The 12,214-nt window shown below is 37.5% G+C and overlaps 1 protein-coding gene across 2 annotated transcripts in view; it reads left to right on the forward strand.

Annotated features, from left to right (window-relative positions):
• The first annotated feature begins 3,760 nt into the window (after positions 1 to 3,760).
• oga (O-GlcNAcase) overlaps positions 3,761 to 12,214 on the forward strand; it is a 42,865-nt gene continuing 34,411 nt past the window's right edge. For both annotated transcript variants that reach the window (XM_057847748.1, XM_057847749.1), the window contains exons 1-4: positions 3,761 to 4,261; positions 6,901 to 6,952; positions 10,473 to 10,570; positions 10,700 to 10,830. In XM_057847748.1, the coding sequence (XP_057703731.1) occupies positions 4,093 to 4,261; positions 6,901 to 6,952; positions 10,473 to 10,570; positions 10,700 to 10,830 (450 nt within the window). In that variant the 5' untranslated portion in view covers positions 3,761 to 4,092. The remainder of the gene's footprint in view (positions 4,262 to 6,900; positions 6,953 to 10,472; positions 10,571 to 10,699; positions 10,831 to 12,214) is intronic.

The following is a 12,214-nucleotide window of genomic DNA, read 5'->3' on the forward strand; positions in this document are numbered from 1 at the left end:
AACGTGGCTTATATGTAGAACGATTACATGGTTTTGCTGAGAAAGATGAAAGGTCAGCTAGACATTTGGACACATCCACTGTGTGTTCTGGCTTGTCAAATAGAACACAGCGATCTAATTGAAGCAATCCTCTCCATTGAGGCGGAGAGATTTTTTTAAAGTAAAGGAAATTAAGGAGGACTTTTACAAAAAGGGCATAGGTTTGCATAGGGACGGTAGGGACATAACACTACCAACTTTTCAGGATGCTAAAATTGTCCCCACCAACGTTTAAGCAACCTTACCTTTTTTGCATGATATAATGTTCAGTTATATAGGGAATTTAGATCTTTCAATAGTTCCATATGTTGTAAGGATAGAATTGACCCTACCATTATTAAGTGAATTATTTTCATTATGTTTATGCTAATAAAAACCAGACATTTATTCAGGAAGTTTTCTAAATGTTTCTTTAGTATTTTTTTTAAAACAAAGGTTTGAATCGAACAGTGTATCATCTGAACCAATGCACGTAAAAGTTATTATCAGTAGATAAGGATTTATTTTGCATTGATCATTTTGCCTATTAATTAATTAGGTTCATATACATGAGAAATGTGGCCCTTTGCCCCCTTCATCCAATCTGTTTGGTCTTATTAATGTCCCGTCCCCAGCAAAAAGTGTACCTACATGCAGGTTATGCTGTTATATCGTCCCTACGAATGTTGAGACCAAACCTATGCTCTTCCAAAGTAACGGCGGTTTTTGTGGTGAAGGACAGGCGCAAGACCACAAACAGTTTTCATTTCAATCTTATATAAAAAAATAAAAAATAAAAAAATAAAAAAAATAAAAAAAGAACTTACACTAAGAAAAATACAATAGAATATTTAAAAACTAAATTTTGGCCTTAAATAAAATATTCCTTGTTTTCCTTTTCACACTTTTTGTTTAGCAATCTGTAATAAATTGATTAAAGTATCAGAATTACAAGTTTTAAAAACAACTGAATTTTTCACTAAAGGTCAGAATTGAATTATGTGGTTTTGTACACCACTCTTTACTCTCATTTATGTTGCATGAATTATAGAATTGCGACGGCCAACACATTGAGGGTGGACAGCAAATGCATGTTATTTTCTTACTTTTACGTATCGATAATATGTACCGTGTGTGCGTGTTTTGTGAAGAATGCTGATGAGATATGAAATAACCAGTAGCCAATTGAATAAGCTACCCTTTTTGGTTTATATATTTGGAAATCTGACACTAAAGGAGTCAGTGCCTCACCAACCATGAACCTCACCGCACGTCACTGGCCCAGAGTTAGCTGGGATAGGCTCCAGCACCACCGCGACCCTCGTGAGGAAAAGCGGGATGGAAAATGAATGAATGAATGAATATATATAAATTTATACACTAGTATATATAAAAGCAGTTTCTGCTCTTGCACCCCTCTTTAAAATAAAGTGCTGTATTTTAAGCCATAAGAACTGTTGTGTTTTATAAAACAATAAGTCTACTAGTATATGCTGCCATAGCAGTTTCATGGCGCATTAAGCCCCCAAACTATTTTTTATTTGTCCGTTTTACCCTGAAGACTCCCGTTTACAGACACCGTGCAACCGCGTTTGTTTCAACCCAGCCATAAAAAGAAGCAAAGTAATTATATTTATTATATGAAATGTCATTTTTAGCTTAGAATCATTCAGTGATGTCTAATATTTAGTTTTTTTTTAAAATGACTTTAAAAAGTTATTCACTCGCATATTTTGAACTTTTAAACAAATTTCATCAAAACGAAAAAAATAGTGTCTGTAAATAAGTAACGGATATCTACCTCATATATATATATATATATATATATATATATATATATATATATATATATATATATATATATATATATATATATATATATATATATATATATATATATATATATATATATATTAGGGCTGTCAAAATGATCGCGTTAACAGGTGGTAATTAATTTTTTTAATTAATCACGTTAAAATATTTGACGTGATTAACGCACAAATGACCCGCTCAAACATATTAAAAGGACAGCAAAGTGAAAGGTGTACTTGTTTTGCCGCCCTCTGCTGGCGCTTAGGTGCGACTGATTTTATAGGCTTGAGCATCCATGAGCATTGTGTAAGTAATTATTGACATCAACAATGGCGGGCTACTAGTTTACTTTTTGATTGAAAATTTTACATATATATATATATATATATATATATATATATATATATATATATATATATATATATATATATATATATATATATATATATATATATATACATACATATACACAGTGGGGCAAATAAGTATTTAGTCAACCACTAATTGTGCAAGTTCTCCCACTTGAAAATATTAGAGAGGCCAAAATACCAGCGTGTGTGTGAAAAGCTTGTGAAGAGTCACAGAAAACGTTTGGCCTCCATTATTGCCAACAAAGGGTACATAACAAAGTATTGAGATTAACTTTTGGTATAGACCAAATACTTATTTTCCACCATGATTTGCAAATAAATTATTTAAAAATCAAACAATGTGATTTTCTGTATTTTTTCACATTTTTTTCACATTCTGTCTCTCATGGTTGAGGTTTACCCATGTTGACAATTACAGGCCTCTCTAATATTTTCAAGTGGGAGAACTTGCAAAATTAGTGGTTGACTAAATACTTATTTGCCCCACTTATTTATATTTGTGGGGGGTGCGTGCGTGTGTTTGTGTGTACAGTATGTACTGTATTCTGTATGTTGCTGTAAAATGAGTCTATTGCAAAGTTAACAATTAGCGTCATCTAGTGGGGAAGTACTGTACTGTCGCTATCAAGAACACTCAAACAGCTGTTTTTACTTGCAAAAAAAGTGAACTTTTGAAAAATAATAAAAAAAAAATAATAATAATAAAAATGATCGGGGTTAATTTTATTAACATGAATGAAATCTCATCTTGTCCCTTCAGACAAAAATAAATAAATAAATAAATAAATAAGAGTACATCAATAGGATCGTGGGATTTATTGTTTTGTCTGTTTACATTATGAAGTATTGTAAAAGTTCTTTATCAAATGTGATTATTTTAACCATTAATTTTTTAAATTTGCATTCCTAATTTGGTTCAAACTACTAGGTAAAATTAATATTTTGATGGGAGGGTGGATCTCACTTTTGTGTCCCTTCCAAGGTTGCCTTTTCGCTCCTGTTGGGGTTTTTCCTTGCTCTTTGAATGGTTCAACTCGGAGGATGTCTGAATTGTCTGTCATCTGTGGGCCTGTGGAGCCCGTTTAGACGCTTGTGTCGTGAAAGGCTAAATAAATAAATGTGACTTGACTTGACAAAAAATATTCACTCAGTACCATGTAATGTTTGGTGTTTAATTGCAAGCGGATATGCATTTGCAGTATGTTGAAGGGGGACAAAACACTCAATGTTGGTTCCTTGGAGATGTTAAAAAAAAAAAAAAAAAAAACTTTCGTATTTAAAACAACTGCACCACCAATAAAACGATAGGTGTTCCATATCTTTAAGTATCGCGTGAATGTATTTTCCCATTAATCTTAATATGAAAGTTTATTCTATGTACTGACATTCATATGCAATGTTTGCCGTGTATCTACATTTACCAAGATTCTGAATTAACATCTTGGTGTGTCGGCGTTGCTGCTATACTATGGATGTGAACTATCTTGACAGTTGAAGTGCATTTGTGCTAGTTTGTTGGGTCAGATCTGGTTTTGACTGGTTTAAACTAGTCTAGTGAGCATGCGCACTGGGTGTAAACAGGAAGAACGAATTGAAAAAACCGGACCAAATCCTCCAGAAAGAGCGAACGCTCCGATTATACCAACTGTACAATGGTTCATTTTATCTTAACACGAAGAAGTTCTCTTGTAAAATCCGAATGAGATTCTGATTAAGTAAACTAAAAACAAGTGCGACTTTTCTACCATATCTGATAGGCTTGCATAAAAACCGAGAGACAGCTTTGATCGTGACGCATTTGACTTGCTTGGCATTTTGCAAAAATTTTTTTTTTCCCCCTCGATTTCAAGTTTTCCACTCGTCTCTTAGGGTTTTGCGCCCTTTTTAAAAAATGGTCCAAAAGGATAAGACGCTGGAGACCGCACAGGTGGAAGCAGGACCGAGCACTAGCCCATCCTCGGTAGAGGCTTGTGCGGCGAGTCCAGGCCTGTCGAAAGAGTCTGACGACGCCACCGTGGAAGCAGCGGGCCACAGAAAATTCATCAGTGGAGTTGTAGAAGGTATACTTTGAAATGGGTCAATCGAACTTTATATGGGTCATGCGTGTTGTCTAAATACGCTTATCGCTATGTTGACACACTACCATTGTTTACTTAGGCTCAATAGTCTTTCCCCTACAGTTAACAGGATTGTACTATTTTTATGTTAACATAAAAACTAATAATTTGTTGGCCATCTCTCATAAATGACCCAATATGGCTACGTTCATACCGAAGGTCTGAATGTAAAAATCAGAATTTCTTCATGTCTGGTTGTTTTTTTTCCCCAAAAAAAACATTGAGCCGTGAATGTAGCACGCATGCGCTCTAACTCAGAGTCCGACACGCGCTGAGCAAACTGACCCGCATGCGCAGATGCATCAAAACAAACATGATTACACATGCTGGCTCTGCGTAATTCTAGGGTAGGGTTGCCAAAAGTCCCAGATTGTGAGGGACAACCCGGTACATAGACAAATTTCTGAGGTTCTCCCGCTTTACTTCCACATTTCTGCTTGCGACTTCCGTTTTGCACGTTATCTAATTAGGGGTGGGAACCTTTTGTACCTCGCGGTACGAAACAATTTGCGATACAAAGCTCACGATAACGATGATCTCACGATATAACAATAATGGCGTACCGCACGCAACACGTCACTTTTGCTCATTAATATTCATGACAATAGCAATTGTTGCTAGGCGAGCTTGCATTTGTTCCAATGGTAAATGCATGTAAATAGTGTACGAACGAGATGTTTACTGAGCTAAACCTACCAATTCTGTCCGGAAATGATATCCCTGGTGCCTAATTCACTGGTAGAGATGTGGAAGATCATACAAATGTTCAATTCAAGAGATGGCTTGAGTGTTGAGGGCTGAAAATGACGAGAAAAAGGGCTTACCTGATCCAGAGATAGTTCTTTTATCGATACCTTTTTCTTGTGTGCATCACTCTACGCCACTGACAATGACATTCTCTTGTTTCAACAATCTATCCTTTACCACCATATGCCCTGTCTTCCTTATATATTATATCCTCTGTAAGTCTTATGTCTCTGACCGTTCTTGGGGGAAATTTACATTGCTATTTTTGTGTACCGACAAAGCCAACGAACACATAAATTTTTTCATTAATAACAAATCTTAATTCTATTTTTTTATTTACACTTCCCCCTAAATAAAGTTTTTTTTTTTTTTTTTTACAACAGAGAAGGTAAAACAGTGGCAGTCAGATACAATCTTTTTTCCGGTCATTCATTGTCAGACAGAATTAGCATGGCAGAACGCCACGCTAAAAAATAAGTAAAAATAACAAAACGGCTTACCTCTTCGTCCTCTGTAGGACCATGGCCCCCAACAAAATGTTTACTGACTATGAAGGTGAATGGCTTCACCTTGCTGGCGTTAAACTGGTCTTTTGGACGTCCCCACAAGTTGATCTATTGTTCACATTTTTTCCTCTTTTTTGGCTTCGGGAAACGTATGAAGAAAACATCCTTTATACGTCATAATGTCTAGAGTCGTTTCTACAAGTTCAATAGCAGCGGTGTTTACTCGGCATGTTCTTTTTTGAAAGATTACCGGCAGAAAACAAGTGCTGTAGTAATAAAATGAGTTGTATGCAAGGGCGTGACTATGTTGACCCACTTCTGGGTTACGATGGCGACCTCACGGTCTAAAAATAGCATTCGTGCGGTACACTATTATCGATACATTGGTCAGGAAATGATTCTAGGATATTTTACAAAATGACTAATAAGCAGAAAAATACATTATTTTCATCCTTCTGTTGTGAGTTATCACCAGTATGGCCGTCAGTGGTAATCCATGAGTTCAATTTGGGGTCATTTCAGGTCTTTTGCTTTCGATTTTCAGTCACTTTCTGCTGAATTTGGGGCATTTCAGAGTCACTGCCTGTTGATTCTGGGGCATTTCAGGGTCACTTCCTGTTGATTTTGGGTTACAGAACAGGAAGTGACCCGGGAATGAATAGGGAGTGACTCAACTCACACACTCGCACTCAGCAAAGACTTTTAACGGCTAAAGCTATATTGCATTATTTCTTTGGCCAAGAAACCAAATCTTACCGTGTGTGCAAGCCTGCATTAGGACTGAAGACGACACACTGGTGAGTATCGAAGGCGGTGTGGTGCATCATGTCACGAGTGACACAACCAGACACTGCTACATTCAGGCTAACTACACATAAAATCACATACTGTACATTGTGAACGTGTGACGGAAACTTTCACATTTTCGTCTCGTTCTCGTCAGACAAAAACTGGAATTCATCTCGTTATGTTTTAGTCTCCCAAACATGCTTTTAACTCGTTATCGTCCTATCATCGTCATGAAAAAGTGTTCGTTAACGAAATATATTCGTAATCGTCATCGTTGACGAAAAAACACCTTCTCTAACCCAAACAGCAATGTTGAAAACAACAAACAACAATATTAAAAATGTATTCCTGAATAAAAATCCCATAACACAATAACTTTTAATTTCTAAACTGAAGCAAACCCCAGTTGTTCAGGAGGCCACATTTTGCCCATCACTACTGGCAGTAGCTGAAAAGAATAGCAACACCCAAGCGCCAAGATGGCCACTTCTTGCAGAAGCAGCAATACCTGAAAACTGACGATATTGGTTGTTATTGCAGGCTTTTATGGACGCCCATGGACAATGGAACAGAGAAAAGAGCTATTCAGGAGGTAAGAAAATGTCAACCGGTTTACAATGGGTGGGAACCTCTAGTCTCATACAATAACAATGACAATTATGTCATACAACGATACAACCATTATCGATACACGGTTCAGGAAATAAATCTACACTATTCTACAGTGCAACTATTCAAGACTAAAACACTATTTCTAAATAGAAAAATAAACATATTTCAAAATCGAAAAATAAACATGAGTCATTGATGGTGCTAGACGGCCAATTCATTTTGACTGGACATTCAGTCATTCATTCGCCCCCTCCCAGTCAAAATGAATTGGACGTCTAGCAAGGTCAATGGCAGCCAAGGAGACATAGTCACTATTCATTTTCCTTGCCACTTAATCTCACGAGGGGCGCGGAGGTGCTGGAGCCTATCCCAGCTAACTTTGGGCAGTAGGCAGGGTACATCCTGAAATGGTTGCCAGCCAGTCGCAGGCCACAATGAGACAAACAACCGTTCACGCACACACTCATACCCAATGTTCCCTCTAAGCTGCGCACGTGCGCAATCGCGCACTGCTGGCACCTACTCTGCGCACAAGAAATTCTATGCTGCGCACACAAAAAAAAAAATCAACAGAAACGTATTATTGCGTTGTAACTCGGTGAGTGACAGGTGTCCAGCAATGATACGATAAGGTTCACTTCCGCTACGCAGCCAATCATAGCATTGACATTGCTTGTGTATTGCCCAGCCTACACGCGCGGTGTAGGATAGCAAGCTATCAACAGTGCGTGAGTGCGGCAGAGTTGCGAGACGCAAAGGCCAACCCCTTATCATGGCGAAACGAACGGGCAGTGACACATCCACTCACCAAGCCAAAGTAAAAAAGAAATGTGGTTCATATAAAATGGAGTGGCTGCTGGAGGAGCATATGCAAATAGACGAATAAGCGGTGAAACTGTGTGATATTTGCCACGAAGCCAAAGTATCAAGTGAGTTTTCAGAGGGAAAAATGCGGGCTGAATGGAAGTTGGACTACCTCAAGTGTCATATTCAGCAGAAAAGTCATTTGAAAGCTGTTGAAAATTACGAAGATTCAAGATGGGACAGGAGATTGGTACATTATTGCGGGAGAATGCAAAAAGACCGACAGAAGAGAAACGAGCCGTCCCACAAAACAAAATCTGACCCAGAGCAAGTTGAAGTTCTCATTGACGATATTTTACTTTCCATCGAAATGAATGCGTCAATGGTGTCAGTTCAAAAAATCCGCAATCACATGGCAAAGTATGTAAGTATACCAGAAAGCTAGCGAAGTAAAAACTATGCCTTTGAATTTGTAAACTCAATAAATGAGATCGTGGAGAACGAGACTATGTGCAGTGTTAAAAATGCACCCTGGCATACACCGATAGTAGATGAGAGCACTGACATATCAGTACACCAAATGCTAGTCCTATATATTAAGATGTGAAAAATAAGGTGCAATTTAAGTCAGATTGGTGTGTATTCTAGTGACATTTATTAAGATATTTTAATTATGGATATTAATCATTAAATGCTTTTAATACTAGATAATTTACGGGCAGTAAAAATGCTAATAGGCGTGAAAAGGCGTGATATGGTGTGTGGCCGCCATGTACCGTATTATACAGACTATAAATCGCAGTTTTTTTCATAGTTTGGCAAAGGGTGCGTCTTATACTCTGGAGCGACTCATACTGTATGTGAACTTATTCACACATTATTATATCATTGTTGCTAGTTAGCATGTTCTTTATGCTATAGTTATCTGAATAACTCTAAATAGTTATGTTACATTAACATACCAGGCATGTTCTCAGTTCGTTGTTTATGAGTCATGTAATGTTAGCATACCGTAGACTTATTCAGCCTGTTGTTCTCTATTGTATTTTTATTCTAAATTGCCTTTCAAAATGACATGTCTGTTCTTGGTGGTGGATTCTACCAAATAAATTTCCCCCAAAAATGCGACTTATACGATGGTGCGACATATGTTTTTACCTTTTAATTGCGCATTTTTTGGCTGGTGCGACTTATATTCCAAAAAATACGGTACACATCTGATGTTGCTCACCATGGGCCGCAGTGTGCTCAGGGAGCAGGTGTGTTTGCTCAGACACACAAAAAATTAGAGGGAACATTGCTCATACCTATGAACAATTTAAAGTTTTCAATCAGCCTACATAGTCACTATTTTAGTGGAAAATTTTGGTAGCAACCTGTTTTTTCCTTTGTCAAAAGTGACATCTTTTTAAAACAATATATCGATTCTTGGCGGGAGCATACCGATAACCTGTTGGGATGCAATGTAGAGGTGTGCCAAAAAATTGATGATTAGATGCATCGAGATTCGACACAGGACGATTTGATTCCGATTCATAAATGTTAAAAAAACGATGATTTTTCCCTAATAATGATGATAATGACAACCGCTGGTAGCTGAACGAAATTCAAGACACGTTTGCCGCCCGGACACCTTTAACGGACACAGAACGCTAGGACGGCTGCAGCGGAAGTTACTGAGTGAGAGATTTACTCCAGTTCAAAAGACTTGAAAATAAATTTGTGTATGAGACAGGCAGAGAGCCGGCGGTTGCGCTTTGGGTCCTCTTCTGTGCGCAAGTTATTTTTTAGAGCGAGAGGGGAAGAGAGACAGTTTGTTGCTCCTTGTCTTTCAGTTATCCAGCAGTAGGTTCAAGTCGTGTTTAATTGGAAAAAGTCCTTAGTGTTTTGCTAAGTCCCATGTCCGTCTATCAGAGGTGAGTACACAAACCCTCTTGTACTGTTTAGCTTTTATTGCTGTTGTTTTTGAGATGTTACTAGTTAGCGCCGAGCGCTATACTAATTAGCGACTTCGCTGACATGTATTTCCATGTCAATTTGTGCGTTCTTTGGTAGTGTACAAAAGTTACTTCAGATGCAGAATGTGTAAAACCAGGATTAAGTACAGCGGTAACTCTACAAACATGCAAAATAGTACAGAAATATGTGAAAACAAAGTATTGGTTAAAAGAAGTCTTATTTCTAAAGACACTTTGTTTGTTTCCAGGTGTAAATTTTATTGTATTGTTAAGAGAAATAAGTACTGGCTTTGAAACGGCTATGTTTTTGCACCTTCTTGTGAAAAAGAGCATCTCAAGGTCAGCTGTGTGTTGTATAGGCATGTTGAGAAATACATACTGCCTTTAAAATGGTTAATGCTTTTCCACTTGTTTAAAAAAAAAAAAAAAAAAAAAAAAACAGCTTAAGGGCAGCTTTTTTTGTATGGGCATGTTTCCATCGTTCCTGTTGAATCATTAGGATATGTTAAATAAATAATGGACATAAATATGTTAGACTATTAATTATAATTATTAATGTATGATTGACAATCGTCAATACCGCGATCATTGTTCAGTAATCGAGTCGTAGCACCCTGAATCGTAATCAAATCGTGGGGTGCCTTCTTAGGCACCCCCCGAACACAATGTATCATGATATATTACTGTGTTTTGTATGCCTGCCTATGGGTTGTAATCATTGCAATCATTGTTTCACAGGCAGCAGAAATGGGGACTGAATACGTACCTTTATGCACCCAAAGATGACTACAAACACAGAATGTTCTGGAGGGAATTGTACTCAGTCGAAGAAGCAGGTGACTATTGAGCATATGCAGGGAAAGTAATTATAGTTACCATTTACTGAGGTAAACTGAACATTTCCTCACAGTATTAATTTATTTTTTTTTTTTTTTTTTTTTTTCCTTCTTTCCATTTAACGTCAGAACAACTTATCACTCTAATTGGAGCAGCCAAAGAGTACGGCATTGAGTTCATCTATGCAATTTCTCCTGGACTTGACATCACTTTCTCCAATCAGAAAGAGGTCACAGCACTCAAGAGAAAACTGGACCAGGTATTGCACATACATCAAACCTTCCTTTTAAAGACCATTAAAACTTACCAATGAACAAAGAGAGGGAATAAATGTTATCTGTTATTTGATTCACACCATTATTTTACTTAAGTCACACGGCAATTTCAAGTGAAAATGTGACAATATGGATGTATACACAGTATCCTGGAGTAAGGTGATCTTTAAATTTTCTAACAAATTTACTTACTGTGTGTGAACTTTCTGAATTATTTTGTCAGACACAATCTGACATACTTGCAAAAAGCCATGGTTTAAGGCAGTTCTTCTCAGTTTCTGTTAAGCCCCCCGCAGGAAGACGTACACATTTCGCGCCCTCCCCAAAACCTGCCACCACTGTAAATAGTATAATTTGTCTATAAAATTATCATCATTATAAGTACACCTCTGGATAACACTTTATCCTTTATAATAGTAAAGAAAAAAAGTAGTAGATTAACTTAGAATGAAGTATAAGAAGACCAAAAGCTCATCTATCTGCCTGATTTAAAACACAAAAAAAGTCGTATCCAAACTGTAAAAATACACTCAAAGTACATTTTTTGACCATTTGATACTGAAAAATTCATAAAATCAATAAATAATAATATATTCAAATTGATTAGCAACATTAACTCATGAGGACAATAGCCCAAACAATTTGGCCAAAAAAACAAAAAAAAAGAACAAAAACGGCAGTGTCATTCGACAGAGAGACCGTTTTTATTTTTTCTGCAGGCAGTATCAGTTCCTTTGCTATGTCAAGGGGTTATTTTGCACTGAACAACTTGGTATCAGGCATGAAAATCTCTCACCTTTCGGCGAAATTCGCCGTTTTGAAGTAAAAAATGGCGACCTACGTGAATTGCGTAGATCCGAGGAGAAATTCTTTCTGGGAGGAGGGGGGGGGGGGGGGGGAGTCGGGAGGTTTTATTTAATTATTATTATTGTAACGAATCGAGCTATAATGTGGCGAGGGTGTTAGCATGTGTTCCTGAATGCACCGCATGACGTAGAGGGGTGAGGGAGGTGCGGGAGAGCGAGGGACGTGCCTTCCGTGTTTACGTTTGTTCTGGCGGGGGAGATATGTGCGTTGGCTGCGGCAGATAGCAGTCGTGTTGTTCAATAAATTTCCACAAATAAAGAATTTCAATCTGATAAAACGGTTGACTATTATCAACGTTACATTATTATTATCATCATGTGATTAACTTAGTACGTAAACTGAGCACTTAAGAAATCGGTTCTTTAAAAAATGTCACACTTGGACAGTCAGCAAATCCTTCTAGATGCTTCGCTGACGAGAACCAATCATCGGCCCGAGGTGCCTTCCATTATTCCAAACGCGCGCACTCCTTACCGTACATGGAGTGCTCGGAGAGCCTTT

The sequence above is a fragment of the Corythoichthys intestinalis genome, chromosome 10, assembly GCF_030265065.1.
Source record: "Corythoichthys intestinalis isolate RoL2023-P3 chromosome 10, ASM3026506v1, whole genome shotgun sequence".
NCBI classification, from domain to species: Eukaryota; Metazoa; Chordata; class Actinopteri; order Syngnathiformes; family Syngnathidae; genus Corythoichthys; species Corythoichthys intestinalis.